The sequence below is a fragment of the Physella acuta genome, unplaced genomic scaffold (assembly GCF_028476545.2).
Source record: "Physella acuta isolate Inbredline_101_S28 unplaced genomic scaffold, ASM2847654v3 ptg000434l, whole genome shotgun sequence".
Lineage (NCBI taxonomy): Eukaryota > Metazoa > Mollusca > Gastropoda > Physidae > Physella > Physella acuta.
Window position 1 is genome coordinate 1 of NW_026731953.1, and position 17753 is coordinate 17753.

The 17753-nt window shown below is 36.2% G+C and overlaps 1 protein-coding gene across 1 annotated transcript; it reads left to right on the top strand.

The window, feature by feature from the left end:
* Window positions 1–5: 5 nt before the first annotated feature.
* LOC131942947 (uncharacterized) lies at window positions 6–15987 on the top strand (the record flags this gene model as incomplete). The annotated part of the gene is made up of 14 exons (XM_059302918.1): window positions 6–53; window positions 2871–3018; window positions 3742–3884; window positions 4386–4521; window positions 5599–5694; window positions 8788–8912; window positions 9530–9627; window positions 9895–9979; window positions 10515–10586; window positions 12356–12454; window positions 12929–12982; window positions 13087–13191; window positions 14120–14215; window positions 15572–15987. Coding segments are annotated over 14 exons (1416 nt in total), but the record flags the coding sequence as incomplete, so codon positions are not given.
* Between the last annotated feature and the right edge of the window lie 1766 nt (window positions 15988–17753).

The window sequence follows — 17753 nt, forward strand, 5'->3', positions numbered from 1 at the left end:
TGGTTTTTGAGGGGGGTGGCAATAAGGGACTGGCGTACGTGGGCTGCTTAAAGGTAAGATACACGCCAATTACTGAATAAATATACATATACATACACACACGAATATATATATATATATATATATATATATATATATATATATATATATATATATATATATATATATATATATATATATATATATATATATATATATATATGTATATGTATATGTATATATATTTATTATATATATATATATATATATATATATATATATATATATATATATATAATATATATATATATATATATATATATATATTATATATATATATATATATATGTGTGTATATATATATATATATATATATATATATATATATATATATATATATATATATATATATATATATATATATATATATATATATATATGTATATATATATATATATATGTGTGTATATATATATATATATATATATATATATATATATATATATATATATATATATATATATATATATATATATATATATATATATATATATGTATGTATAAATAAATATATATATATATATAAGGATATAAGGATAGAGGTTGAGGATATATAAGGATAGAGATAGACATACGTACATAGAAACAATAATCCTTTGGGGCAATAAACAACAACTGACTTTTGTAATTCATATTCGCGTTGGTTTTTATTTTTCTGGACCCACAAGTGATAGCCCGAATTCCTGGTATAGTGACTGTGTTTCTTCTATATAGCAATACAATTGCTTACCTAAGTTTAAAAGAGGTATGTTTCCAAAAGAAACAATACTCGCATCATTTGCTATCATGATAAATGATACAACAGGACAGCACTGTTCTGTAACGTGAGGGTCCACCGTAAGTGGGCAGAACAAAACACTGTCTCAAAGCTCACCCATGACATCCTTTCGTTACGTCACACATTGCGACCTCGCTCACCCCTAAAGTCCTTTCTTTACGTCACACATTGCGACCTTGACGCTCACACACCTGAACTCACACACCTGAACTCACACACCTGAACTCACACACCTGAACTCACACACCTGAACTCACACACCTGAACTCACACACCTGAACTCACACACCTGAACTCAAACACTTGAACTCACACACCAGAACTCACACACCTGAACTCACACACCTGAACTCACACACCTGAACTCACACACCTAAACTCACACACCTAAACTCACACACCTGTACTCACACACCTGAACTCACACACCTGAACTCACACACCTGAACTCACACACCAACCAAGTAGTCTCTGACGTTTCTGATTGTCTTTAATGAACGTTACCAAAACAATCTAGACAGCCGGTCTGACGCGTATTGTGACAAGTGTGACACGCCGTCTGTCAGTGTGACGAATGTGTCACTAACAGCTAAACAAATGTAACTACTCTAGCAGTTTTACGGTGTGAATCGCTTGAGACAAAAAAAACTCATGGATGGTTTTATTGTTGTATGGAAACCTTGTTGAATCAGATAGAGAACCGATGAAGTGGCCTGTTGTAAATGTCCTATTTTTTTTACGTTTTAAATGAATCAGGTAAACGTCCATTAATTAGTCGTATTTTAATTGGCTCCGAATTTTTTCATGCATTTAGAAGAGCTGCTTCGTGAAGTCTTTTTAATTTGGCTTAGATGTTTGTCCACGTGGGAAAATGTTTACAATAGCTTCAGTTTTCCTGTTTTAATTTAAATATTTATATTTTTAAAGTTTTTAGAAGAGCCCCCATTGCGTGTTTTAATTTACCATGAAAAGTTTTCATATCCTAATATATAAAAGGCTGTGTGCGCTCTTCTCTCTGTCTGTCCGCAAAATATTTTCGCCGGACATCACGTCAGAATCGGCAGCGATATATGGATACTTTTATACGGACTTTTGTTGAAAATAATATGTTAGATGTTTTAAATGTATAACAACAATTTTATTTAAAGAAGAAAAATAAAAAATAAACGCGTATTCGAATGTATAGAAACAGTATTATTTATGCAACCGGAACAGTATTTAAACTTGGGGCAAGAACGCAATTAACAATGACGTCGCTTATTGTTTACACTAAAAAAAGAGCACGAAACTGATGACGTCATCTTCCGAGATTAGAATTTTAAAAAGTGAACTATTTCATTCAAATATGATTTAGAGCTAGATCTATGTACGCTATGAAATGTATACAATACGATTTTCTCGGCCTAAACTTAAATTTTTTTTTATCTATTTGGATTCTAGATCTAGAGATTCTAGATCTAGATATTGATCTAGATCTAGATATTCTAGATCATCTAGATCTAGAGATTCTAGATCATATAGATCTAGAGATTCTACATCTAGATCTAGATGATCTATAAAGCTAAGTTGTCGGGTGCCCGATAGGGCACTTCCCGGCGCCGCAGGCGCTTCAAATTTGGCAGGATCTTGCCTTGGGGCGACAGAACACGGGGGCCGGTTGGCCGAAAAGTCTACGATGAGGGGGTCAAAACTGACCTCGACTGACCGGCGCCTTATATGGGCGAATTAATTAAGCATTCAAATTCTCAATGTTTTCGAAAGCCTAAGCCAGGGGTTCCCAACCCCGTGCCCGCGGGCGCCATGGGGCGGGGGGGGGGGGGAGGTGCAAATCGAAAGTTTTGTCCCCGGGTGACGGGAAGGGTCGCTACGCCTCTGGAAGGAGTTTGTCGATTTAAAATAGGTGGTGCCCGCCACCCTACCGATATTTTAGAATGTGCTCTAGAGTAAAAAAAGGTTGAGAACCCCTGGCCTAAGCGAAGCTGGGCAGCATGCCTAGTTTATTTAGAAGAGCTTCCATCGCATGTTTTAATTGAAATGTTTCCACGTTTAAAAGTATTTAGAAGAGCTTCAAATGTTGGGGGAAATCAAACGAGTTGCAGGGAGCAGCGCAGGGGCGATCACTGCTGCTCTGGTTGCCCTGGGTTACACAGCTGATGACGTGGAAGGGTTTTTATCCCTCGACATTAAAAGCGTCTTTTTGGGTTCGTATCAACTTGTATAAACTAAAATTGTTTTGATTACTTTAGTTTTCAAATTCGATACGAAATACAATTTTAAAAAAAAAACAATAACCATTTATGTTTTATCTCTCAAATTAAATTGATAAATGTAGACGATTTTAAAGAAAAAAATAGCTTTTTCTATTAAAGATGAGAGTTAAAAACAGTAATTAACTCAAAATTATTAAAGCAGAACCAAATTTGTTGGCTATGACGAAAAGATTGTGATTCAAGTATATGACTTGAGTTTTCTTAGAGTGAATTCTTAGCAGATTCTAATATATGGATATATTAGATTTTTAAATTGTATTATTTCGCTTACCATAAACATAGTTTTTTCACGGTCAAGTTTGTTATTAACTTAACATTGTTTCACTTACCTTATTTATTACAATATTAAAAACGCAGTTACCCAAAATATTTATCTTAGTAGTTTGATTTCAACCAATCCTCCTTGCTGTTATATAAAACGTTTCGGTAGGACACTTCATCACAAAGGTTACCTAAAACGTATAATTAATTTGACTAGATTATTCTTGCCGTTACCTAAAACGTATAATTAATTTGACTAGATTATTCTTGCCGTTACCCAAAACATATAATAATTTTTTGACTAGATTATTCTTGCCGTTACCTAAAACGTATAATATTTTTTTGACTAGATTATTCTTGCCGTTACCTAAAACATATAATTAATTTGAACAGATCACTCTTGCGGTTACCTGAGTCTTCTGCCAAATCTGATGCGGAAGTTCGGATGGAATCCTGGGAAAAAGATTCTCACCTGGTTTGGCGAGAAGATCAAAGCCAAGTCGGCCAAACAGGACCCGGACATGACGTTTTATGACGTAAGTTTAACATTTGGGTCAAACACGACCCGGACATGACGTTTTATGACGTAAGTTTAATGTTTGGGCCCAGACTTCCGTCATATCTCTTAATGACGTCAGTATGTAGGTACAAAGGTAGTGTGACTGTAAGATTCCCACCAGCCATCATGGTGCTGATCGGACGTTGAATTATGTTAGTTAAGCCTTTACACTTCCTCTTAAGCAGTACAAGAATTAATTTCACACAACAACAAAACTAAGAACATATTCTTTGAAAGAAAATTTAATTCGTTCTAAATAGTTTGGAACAACGTCGGTGTGGCTAAGAATACTTTCTCCCTCCATAAGATAGAAACAGTCATGAAACAAGTGTGCCAACAGAAAACAATTTAGAAGCAGGACATGCGACTCTATAAGCTATTTCACTGACGACTGATTGAACCGACCCCCCCCCCGACCCCCTAAAGACGGAAACTGATACAAACTTTGCCTCCCTTTCGACACAACCCTTTCTACCAGCTGTACAGAGAAAAACAAATGGAGCTGTGTGTGGTTGTCACCAACCTTAATCACATGCGGGTTGAGTACTGCCATCCCAAGACCACACCGGACATGCCGATAAGAGAAGCTCTGCGCATGTCCATGGCTATACCAGGTAGATCTGTTTTACTCACCCTAGGTTTATACCTGCCGTGCATGTTTCTACATAGTCTGACCATCGCGTCTTTATTGAGGGTGAAAAAAACGAAACAAAAAAACATTAGAAAATGTGAGTACGATACTGATACATGAGCATCTGGTGCAGAATTCTTTGTTTGTATGGAGTGAAAGGTGTTGTGTGATCAGCACAATGACTAGCCTCATTACTTCACTCAGGTTTACTCAGGTACTCATTAGATCTGAGTGGGCTCAGTCTTATTGACACGATCGATAATCGAACACGAGACTTTTAAAATATTGAACATGTGCTCTACAGCTTGACCACGAAGTCCCAAAAGCAAAACATAATTCGGCGGCAAAACGACTTACTTTTTGAAAACACCCAGAAACATGCTCTCTCTTTATTTTACCTCTTGTGACCACCATTGGCGTACAGCAGACAGCTGTAATATTTAAACGCCATACGGATTTGTGGTTTTGTTAACAGTCATGGTCATTAACCTACATGCTTGCGGTTTGATTACGATCTAAATTACTTGGTTAAAGGTTGAGTTGGTTATTAATTTTGAGGTTGTTTTTTTTTTGTTAATTAGCTAACATTGTTGGTAAATTACATTAAACGTGTGCTGATAAATTACCTTACACGTGTGCTGGTAAATTACCTTACACGTGTGTTGATAAATTACCTTACACGTGTGTTGGTAAATTACCTTACACGTGTGCTGGTAAATTACCTTACATGTGTGTTGATAAATTACCTTACACGTGTGTTGGTAAATTACCTTACACGTGTGTTGGTAAATTACCTTACACGTGTGTTGGTAAATTATCTTACACGTGTGTTGGTAAATTACATTAAACGTGTGCTGATAAATTACCTTACACGTGTGCTGGTAAATTACCTTACACGTGTGTTGATAAATTAGCTTACACGTGTGTTGGTAAATTACCTTACACGTGTGCTGGTAAATTACCTTACACGTGTGCTGGTAAATAAGCTTACACGTGTGTTGATAAATTAGCTTACACGTGTGCTGGTAAATTAGCTAACATATATGTTGTTTATAAACAGGCGTGTTCTCACCTCGTCGCTATGACAACCACGGAGAGTTAGACACATACGTTGATGGCGGAGTGTTGTGTAACTACCCCATCCATTGTTTTGACGGTAAAGCTTCGAGCATATAAGCAACAGCTATATTTAGACACATTGTTTTGACGGTAAAGCTTCATACATATATAACCAACAGCTATATTTAGACACATTGTTTTGACGGTAAAGCTTCATACATATATAACCAACAGCTATATTTAGACACATTGTTTTGACGATAAAGCTTCATACATATATAACCAACAGCTATATTTAGACACATTGTTTTGACGGTAAAGCCTCGTACATTTAACCAATAGCTATATTTAGACACGTATTGTTTTGACGGTAAAGCTTCATACATATAACCAACAGCTATATTTAGACACACGAGCCGGCCCGCGGCATAACATACGCCGCTATTTAGTTGTTTTTTTCTACTTTTCAGTAATTCATAATTTGTGAATTCGACAGTACCAATGCTGCCACTGAAAATATGTCTTTAAAACACTATAAGTAGCTCGTTAAGGACCATAACCCACCCCCCTTCCTCCCCCACCCCACCCCCCCCCCCCCCCCCCCACGTTTAAAATCGTTGGCTCTGCTTGTAAACATTTAGAGTGAACACAGCTCACTAAAACCATGTAGGGGTGGGGAGGTAGGGAGAGCGTTTGCAGCTTGTTTTCTAACGGCTCGAAGAGGAGAATTATATATATATAGATTGTTTTGACGGTAAAGCCTCGTACATATAACCAACAGCTATATTTAGACACGGATTGTTTTGACGGTAAAGCTTCATACATATAACCAACAGCTATATTTAGAAACATTGTTTTGACGGTAAAGCCTCGTACATATAACCAACAGCTATATTTAGACACGGATTGTTTTGACGGTAAAGCTTCATACATATAACCAACAGCTATATTTAGACACATTGTTTTGACGGTAAAGCTTCATACATATAACCAACAGCTATATTTAGACACATTGTTTTGACGGTAAAGCCTCGTACATATAACCAACAGCTATATTTAGACACGGATTGTTTTGACGGTAAAGCTTCATACATATAACCAACAGCTATATTTAGACACGGATTGTTTTGACGGTAAAGCTTCATACATATAACCAACAGCTATATTTAGACACATTGTTTTGACGGTAAAGCTTCATACATATAACCAACAGCTATATTTAGACACGGATTGTTTTGACGGTAAAGCTTCATACATATAACCAACAGCTATATTTAGACACGGATTGTTTTGACGGTAAAGCTTCATACATATAACCAACAGCTATATTTAGACATTGTTTTGACGGTAAAGTTTCATACATATAACCAACAGCTATATTTAGACACATTGTTTTGACGGTAAAGCTTCATACATATAACCAACAGCTATATTTAGACTCGGGTTGTTTTGACGGTAAAGCCTCGTACATATAACCAACAGCTATATTTAGACACGGATTGTTTTGACGGTAAAGCTTCATACATATAACCAACAGCTATATTTAGACACGGATTGTTTTGACGGTAAAGCTTCATACATATAACCAACAGCTATATTTAGACACGGATTGTTTTGACGGTAAAGCTTCATACATATAACCAACAGCTATATTTAGACACATTGTTTTGACGGTAAAGCTTCATACATATAACCAACAGCTATATTTAGACACGGATTGTTTTGACGGTAAAGCTTCATACATATAACCAACAGCTATATTTAGACACGGATTGTTTTGACGGTAAAGCTTCATACATATAACTAACAGCTATATTTAGACACATTGTTTTGACGGTAAAGCTTAATACATATAACCAACAGCTATATTTAGACACGGATTGTTTTGACGGTAAAGCTTCATACATATATCCAACAGCTATATTTAGACACATTGTTTTGACGGTAAAGCTTCATACATATAACCAACAGCTATATTTAGACACATTGTTTTGACGGTAAAGCTTCATACATATAACCAACAGCTATATTTAGACACTTACACATTGTTTTGACGGTAAAGCTTCATACATATAACCAACAGCTATATTTAGACACATTGTTTTGACGGTAAAGCCTCGTACATATAACCAACAGCTATATTTAGACACGTATTGTTTTGACTGTAAAGCTTCATACATTTAACCAACAGCTATATTTAGACACGGATTGTTTTGACGGTAAAGCTTCATACATATAACCAACAGCTATATTTAGACACATTGTTTTGACGGTAAAGCTTCATACATATAAACAACAGCTATATTTAGTCACATTGTTTTGAGGTAAAGCTTCATAATTTAACCAACAGCTATATTTAGACACATTGTTTTGACGGTAAAGCTTCATACATATAAACAACAGCTATATTTAGTCACATTGTTTTGACGGTAAAGCTTCATACATTTAACCAACAGCTATATTTAGACACGGATTGTTTTGACGGTAAAGCTTCATACATATAACCAACAGCTATATTTAGACACATTGTTTTGACGGTAAAGCTTCATACATATAAACAACAGCTATATTTAGTCACATTGTTTTGACGGTAAAGCTTCATACATTTAACCAACAGCTATATTTAGACACATTGTTTTGACGGTAAAGCTTCATACATATAACCAACAGCTATATTTAGACACGTATTGTTTTGACGGTAAAGCTTCATACATATAACCAACAGCTATATTTAGACACGGATTGTTTTGACGGTAAAGCAACATACATATAACCAACAGCTATATTTAGACACATTTTTTTGGCGGTAAAGCTTCATACATATAACCTACAGCTATATTTAGACACTTACACATTGTTTTGACGGCAAATCGTCGTGCATGTAAGCAACAGCTATATTTAGACACACATTACACAAAAATAGTTACTGCTGAAACGATTACATGTTTTGCTTCATACTTTCTTTAGTTCTATTTTACTTAAAAACTCACTGACTTCACCACAAGAATGTCTAAATTACCTTACACACTAAAATAACACAATGTCTAAATTACCTTACACACTAAAATAAGTCATTGACTAAATCACCTTACACACTAAAATTGACTAAATCACCACACGTACTACTATGCCGTACTAAGTATACAACATCTGATAAGAAACGAAAGTAAAACCACTGCCTACCTGTCAGGTTGGTATCTGTCCATGGGCAAAGAGCACTCCTTCCTACAGAAGATGAAGTCATTGCATGATCTCCCCTTCATCATGTCCCAGAGATTTATGCCACGAAATGACAAAACACTCGGATTCTTATTGGTCAGAATTATTCGTTTACCTTTATTTTTTGGTTTTTAGTTCAACAATATTTAGCGATTTAAAAAAAAAACTATTTAAACTTAAACGTAACTTTTAAAATGCTCATTTCTTTAATAACGACTGCAACCTAAATAATTTTCTTAAACCTCAATTTTGCAATACAAAATTGTATAGGATATATATAGGCCTATAGGCTGAGTGGTGGAATAGTTGAGCTTACGACTGCGAGCCAGAAAGTCTTAAGTTCGGGTACAGTGCTCGAGTCTGTAGGTCGTGCATGAGCCCCACTCAGTTCTTATGGGTACCTGACTATCGTTCAGGAAACAATGGCTGCTGGGAATAGTGCTGACCACACTATCCCCCTGTATGGCAAGCTCATTAAAAAAGATGAACTCTACTTCATCTGCCCCTCATGTCTTGGACAGGAACAGGATAAGATATATATATATATATATATATATATATATATATATATATATATATATATATATATATATATATATATATATATATATATATATATATATATATACATCACCTAAATAACGGCAAACGTTTATTCAAAATTTGAAAGAGTTTGAAAACAAATAATTATTGATCTTACATTGCCCTACTAGTACGACGACACTGAGAAGGAAGTTATGAGGTACAGTCTAGAGAGGCGGAAAGGTTCCCTTGTACCATCGGAACCCTCGGCTAGAACAAAACTGTTTACGTGAGTGTTCTATGATGGAGGTTATAGAGTTTTAAGAGTGTTATATGATGGAGGTTATAGAGTTTTAAGAGTGTTATATGATGGAGGTTATAGAGTTTTAAGAGTGTTATATGATGGAGGTTATAGAGTTTTAAGAGAGTGTTCTATCATTGAGGTTATAGAGTTTTTAGTCCGTAGAGTGTTCTATGATTGAAAGAGCAGCTAAATTACTAAATTATGTTACACTTTATGAATGTTTTCCCTTTTCTTACACAATGGGTACAACAGTGATAAGTGCAGAAAAAAGAAAATCCAGCAGAAAGCGGAAATGGAACATCAGAAGCTCGTGAGAGCTGTTGAGGCTTTCATGAAGGTCAGTAGCCTACTCATTAACTAATTAACTACAGCTGATTAAAGTAACAATATGGGTTAGTAGCCTACTCATTAACTCATTAACTAAAGCTGATTAAATTATCAATATGAAGGCTAGTAGCCTACTCATTAACTAATTGATTACAGTTGATTAAAGTAACATTATGAAGCCTACACATTAAGTAATCAACTACAAATGATTTAATCAATGATCATTACACATTAACTGATGTGAAGGTCAATACGATTTCACTAATTGCCTGTAGCTAATTATAATAACAATCAAGGTGCAAATAGAAAATAAAAATATATTTACAGAGAATTTTATTTTAAAACACTAAAAGCAAAAATAACGGAAATGGCGAAGAATTTTCAACCATTGACAAAGGCTAATTTTAAAAAATCAAATTTTATCTGCTTAGTAAATTATAACTAAACTGTTATATATATATATATATATATATATATATATATATATATATATATATATATATATATATATATATATATATATATATATATATATATATAACCAGGTCCTGGACAAACACAATATAGACGAGCATGAGTTTATCGACAAGACGGAATTAGAGAACGCCTTAAATGATGTAAGTCTATTTAATATGTGAGATTTCAGGACAAATGTGTATTATGTGAGATTTCAGGACAAATGTGTATTATGTGAGATTTCAGGACAATTGTGTATTATATGAGATTTCAGGAGAAATGTGTATTATGTGAGATTTCTCTACAATTAATATATAGTGTTTTCTTATCGAATTATTTGGTCTTCGCTTTTTAAATATATAATCTTAAAGCTGAGTAACTCTTTTTTTCCATGTATATATGGGTAATAGCACATCTGTATTTAGCTTTACTTACCATATGTAAGTGTATTATGTGAGGTTACCTGTACTTACCATATGTAAGTGTATTATGTGAGGTTACCTGTACTTACCATATGTAAGCGTATTATGTGAGGTTACCTCTGATCATATGTAAGTGTATTATGTGAGGTTACCTGTACTTACCATATGTAAGTGTATTATCTGAGGTTACCTCTGACCATATGTAAGTGTATTATGTGAGGTTACCTGTACTTACCATATGTAAGCGTATTATGTGAGGTTACCTGTACTCACCATATGTAAGTGTATTATGTGAGGTTTCCTGTACTTACCATATGTAAGTGTATTATGTGAGGTTACCTGTACTTACCATATGTAAGTGTATTATCTGAGGTTACCTGTACTTACCATATGTAAGTGTATTATGTGAGATTAACTGTACTTACCATAAGTAAGTGTATTATGTGAGGTTACCTGTACTTACCATATGTAAGTGTATTATATGAGGTTACCTGTACTTACCATATGTAAGTGTATTATGTGAGGTTACCTGTACTTACCATATGTAAGTGTATTATGTGAGGTTACCTGTACTTACCATATGTAAGTGTATTATGTGAGGTTACCTGTACTTACCATATGTAAGTGTATTATATGAGGTTACCTGAACTTACCATATGTAAGTGTATTATGTGAGGTTACCTCTGACCATATGTAAGTGTATTATGTGAGGTTACCTCTGACCATATGTAAGTGTATTATGTGAGGTTACCTGTACTTACCATATGTAAGTGTATTATGTGAGGTTACCTCTGACCATATGTAAGTGTATTATGTGAGGTTACCTGTACTTACCATATGTAAGTGTATTATGTGAGGTTACCTCTGACCATATGTAAGTGTATTATGTGAGGTTACCTCTGACCATATGTAAGTGTATTATGTGAGGTTACCTCTGACCATATGTAAGTGTATTATGTGAGGTTACCTCTGACCATATGTAAGTGTATTATGTGAAGTTACCTCTGACCATATGTAAGTGTATTATGTGAGGTTACCTCTGACCATATGTAAGTGTATTATGTGAGGTTACCTCTGACCATATGTAAGTGTATTATGTGAGGTTACCTCTGACCATATGTAAGTGTATTATGTGAGGTTACCTCTGACCATATGTAAGTGTATTATGTGAGGTTACCTCTGACCATATGTAAGTGTATTATGTGAGGTTACCTCTGACCATATGTAAGTGTATTATGTGAGGTTACCTCTGACCATATGTAAGTGTATTATGTGAGGTTACCTCTGACCATATGTAAGTGTATTATGTGAGGTTACCTCTGACCATATGTAAGTGTATTATGTGAGGTTACCTGTACTTACCATATGTAAGTGTATTATGTGATGTTACCTCTGACCATATGTAAGTGTATTATGTGATGTTACCTCTGACCATATGTAAGTGTATTATGTGATGTTACCTCTGACCATATGTAAGTGTATTATGTGATGTTACCTCTGACCAACAGACAGAAGACTTCCCGCCAGAATACAGTCAGCTGCTGTTTGGTGATGACGTGGATGTTGACGCGGCGTTTGACATGATCGACAAGGACAAGAATGGCCGGGTACGTTTGTCGGGGGGGGGGGGGGGGGGGTCTGACTCATTTAGTACTTGCTGGGCAGAGGCGTAGCGATTGGGGGGGGGGGGGCATATGTTCCCGGTCGCCGACCTTAGAGGGCGCCAAAATGGGTTGTAAAAACAAATTAAAATGTCGATTTAGCTGCATTTTTGCAGTTTAAGGGGGTGCAAATCGAAAAGTTGAGGGGGGGGGGGGTGCAGCAAATGGAACATTTACTCCCGAGGGATGCGCCATATTGAAAGTTTGTCCCCGGGCGCCGGGAAGGGTCGCTACGCCTCTGTTGCTGGGTCACGTGGTACTTAATAATGACCAACATGTGTCTGTGAGGGACATTCGTAAAAGACGTCATTAGAGAGAAACCACGTGATTTTAAAAGGTATTTCCTGATAAGTGAAAAATGGACGCTTTCCTTTTGTCAACACTAAAGATGGCTCAATAATTATAAATCTTTCGTTGCAGATAGCATTTATGGAACTTGTTCATTTTATTGAGGAGCAAGGCATTCGTATGCAGGTTAGAGAGATACAATTCTGGTCGCGTCTAGAACCCACACAGTTAAAGTTTTAAAAATAACTTTAGTGCCAGAGCATGTAAAAAGCCACGACTTATTTTTTCAGACTCGGTTCCAGGGGTTCGGCAGACGAGAGATACGTTCGTTCTTCGGATTTTTGTCGGCACTACAACACACGCTGCTCACCAATTTGAAATATGTTTTTGTCAACGTAAGTAAGTTGAAACATACAGGACTGCTGGGTCACTGTTTATGTAGGGGTGATATTTAACATTCAGTGTAGGCTACAGAACTACTGGGCACTGTTGGGTTATCTTTAACTCTAACCTACAGCAGAGGCGTAGCGAGGGGGGGGGGGCGGGGGGGGGGCATATGTCCCCGGGCGCCGACCTAAAGGGGGGCGCCAAATTGAAAGTTTGAGGGGGGAGTGCAAATGAAAAGTTCGAAGGGGGGTGCAAATCGAAAGTTTGAGGGGGGTGCAAATGAAAAGTTCGAGTGGGGGGGGGGGTGCAAATCGCAAATTTGTCCCCGGGCGCCGGGAAGGGTCGCTACGCCTCTGACCTACAGTTAAGGCTACAGAACTGCTGGGTCACTGTTTTGTGAATGGGTAAACTATAAAACTTTAACTGACACTTTTTTTTGTTAGTTTGGGCATAAAACTGGTTTAGGAATGTTATTTTATTTGTGTTGGTTAAGTCACTGATACAATCGGTTTTGGAAAATTGGGGATAAGAGCAACGATAAGATAACTGTCATATTCACAATTAAATATAAAGAAAATAATTGGGTTCTTCAGTGTAAGTTACTGTAAGGACCAGACAAATACGAACATCGTTTTTTTTTTTTTAAATGTATGTGATTAACCATTTGCCCTAAAGTAGACTACGTTTTGAAACTAACTTTATGCTTTTTAGCAAACAATATCATGTACACGCCTACATACTGTCAGACAGAATAAGTGTTTAAGAAGCTCCATAACTTCTCTGAAGTGACGTTACACTTCGAACCTGCCAGTGAATAAGGCAGATAAAGTAGTGTTTTCCTGGTTCCGTGCAGTGTCCAGTTTGCTTGAGGTCTACAGACTTCCTCAGCTGTACATCGTTAGTGATGTTGTAGACAAACTTCTTGAAATCTTGCAGGAAGATGACGTGGATAGGACGGTGGGTATCAACACAGGTCACGTGGGGACATCAGACTATGAACTCGAGGAGGCCGACAGACAGTTTGTTGTTGCGGTAAGTTTGTTTTGGTGTAATTTTACACTTTACACGGGCGGAGTCTCATGTATTGAAATCCCAAATCAGCGAACTCTGATAATGCCAAATTATTAATATTATAATTAGCAATCAATGACCTCCGTATATCTAGTCCAGGTTTGAACCGACATGTTACATGTTGTAGCCACAACACGTTTGAATGGTTTGAATAAATTAATTGCTATTGATTAGACTTCTATTGAGACATCAACAGGTAATAAAACAAATATTAAAAAATCTTTATAACAACAAGCTTTTAAATGCACTGAAAATGAGAAAATTTTTAAAAATCTGCTTTCTTTCATTAAAAATTTTGTCGCTAAGATATGTAAAAGATCTCATCAGCGGCCAAATTTTTTTATGAAATAAAGCAAATTAGTTTTATTTTCTTATTTTCGGTGCATTTAATAAGCTTGTTGCTATAAAGGTTTTTTTTATATTTGTTTTATTTTCTACTTTTTGGTGATTCCTACTTTATGAACTCGACACGACTAAAAACATTTGCTTTAAAAGACCATTAGTAGCTCGCGATATCTGAAAGAAAGAAGATCTTCAAGATTATCTGCTCCGTGAAAGCGGCCGTCCTTAACCATAAGACGACAGCAAGTTCTTAATTACTTTTTGTACCCCCCCCCCCTTAGTTTCAAATCATTCAAAAACTTTATTACCTGCCCCTAATAGCTTTCACTAGATCGATCGTATACGCGATTGGAAACATTCCCGTGAACCACAGCTCGCAAGGTTGGTCGGTTGATAGCGTCTAGCTAGTTATCTCCCCTTCTGCTATTGAGTGTGTTAATTTAATTTTGTTATCTCCACTTATTTTCGAAACTTTTAAATTAATTTTTAATGACTAATTAAACATATAATTTTTTTTTAAATAGCTAGACTTTTAATGTATTGACTTGAAAGTGGAATGTATCTGGAAAGTTTGAACGAAATCGCTGCATTAGAATAGGGTCAAAATTGAGTTACAAGATTTGCCACAAACCCACAAACAAACGTTGCAAACTAAATAAAAGCTTGTAAAAATCGAGTTAACTGTTTCTGTAGCAACTTCATGTCTATGTAAAGAGCGTATCTGACTTTTTAATACAATCGCCATTAGATTTTACCCTACCTTTTCAACCTATGACACAAACACGTCAAGACACATGCGCGAATGTTCTGTCAGTTAGTGTACTAAGAGGGAAAAATCTAAATTACTTCTATCAGGCATTTGTTAACTATATTAATTTGATTACTTAACGATGTTAATTTGATACAATTTAATTTGTTTAATTTAATTATGTTAATTTGATAGCATAACAAAAATTGTTTTTTTTTCATGTACAGAGAGGTTACAACGCCACCAAAGCTTTCTTCCAATACAGTGTGGTAATGAGAAAAAGTGAGGAAACTAACCCTACACCACCAGACACCAGTCAGGGTGTTGTGGGAAACTAGACATACACCATTTAGGGTGTTGTGGAAAACTAGCCCTACATCACCAGACACCATTCAGGGTGTTGTAGGAAACTAACACTACACCACCAGACACCGTTCGGGTGTTGTGGGAAACTAACTCCTACACCACCAGACACCTTTCAGATCTGGGAACTAACCCCACAACACAAGACACCACTGAGGGTGTTGTGGGTAACTAACCCTACACCTCCAGTCAGGGTGATATAAGAACAACATGGAGGAACGATTCGCTACAGAGATAGTGTTGTTTTGTTAAAGTGATTAACTTATGTCGTACGTGCCCGTCAGCCCACAAAGAGGATTGATGGCTCTAACCTTCGAGTTTTGCCAAAAACGCTGACTGTCGTAACATCCATAAGTAGCATCACACTGGGGGGGGGGGGGGGGGGGGGCGGGAGGGGGGGCATCATTTTAGTGGTGAATCCAAATCGAAAAATATAAATTGCCAAAACAATGTTTTGTCATGTTTAATTAATAAATTAGCAGTAGAGGGCTAACACCAAACCGAAAATGCAACGTTGTTGGAGAGCGGGGGGGGGGGGGGGAGATAATAACCTCTGACAGAGGCTCTGTTAACTCACCGTGTGACACCCGACCTAGTGACGCCACTAAGTAATACACGCAGAAAGATGGGTCGATGATAGTTGTAGACAAGATCCAAACCCTGAAAACATCGTAGCGTGAGATACAAATCTGTTCACTCAAACGATTATGCCCTCTCTCTGCTCCCATGTCTCGATCCCAGTATGTAGATTAGATTTAGATCTAAATATCTCTGCTATTGTTTTCATACATTTGTAGCAACATGTGTGGTGATATTTTAAGTAGCCTCTACCACTTTGTTATTTCCATTTTGTCATTTATATTAAATAAACTTTACTTAAATCTTAATGACTAGCTTACAAAAAATTGCAGGGAAATTTAAACATTGTTACATTGCCGTTGGATTTGTGAAAGATTTAGTCCCACAAAAGATGGGTGAGCACTGGGTTACAAAGTGGTCACAAACTGACGGACTGACAGACATTGTCAACACTGTCAAAGATTTGTTCAAAGTGTTGCAGGTTTTTGTCTCAAATTCTTCAACTCTTGATGACTCACAAGTAAAAGGGGGCTGGGCATAATGCTGACCACACTATCCATTCACATACCAAAGTCACTGAAACAGGTGATCTCTACTTCCTGTTGACCATAAGGTTCAAAAGAGTTCTTTCCCTTTTTATCTAATAATGTAGAATATTTCTGAAAGTAAATAATGAGTAGATATGGCTATACTATAAAGTTAAACTGTCTACATGTATATTTCTGTTGGCATACAGTACATCTAATTGTAAAGCTTAAAGTTGGAGGTAGGGGTGTTGGTAGTTCAAAATAATTAGGCTCTGAAAATTACATCAGTATTCATAAGCAAATCAGTAGGTGAAAGCACATGAACATACAAGACAAGCAGCTTAACAAAATTATACAAGGGTTTACAAATTACATCTAGTAATGCAGGTAGGATTTTGTCACTGGTACAAATTACATCTAGTGATGTAGGTAGGATTTTGTCACTGGTACAAATTACATCTAGTGATGTAGGTAGGATTTTGTCACTGGTACAAATTACATCTAGTGATGTAGGTAGGATTTTGTCACTGGTACAAATTACATCTAGTGATGTAGGTAGGATTTTGTCACTGGTACAAATTACATCTAGTGATGTAGGTAGGATTTTGTCACTGGTACAAATTACATCTAGTGATGTAGGTAGGATTTTGTCACTGGTACAAATTACATCTAGTGATGTAGGTAGGATTTTGTCACTGGTACAAATTACATCTAGTGATGTAGGTAGGATTTTGTCACTGGTACAAATTACATCTAGTGATGTAGGTAGGATTTTGTCACTGGTACAAATTACATCTAGTGATGTAGGTAGGATTTTGTCACTGGTACAAATTACATCTAGTGATGTAGGTAGGATTTTGTCAGCAACTACCAGTTTCATCCAACAACCTAAGTCTAATGCTGAACCACACTTTCATCTAGGGGTCGAAGGTCACTTAGC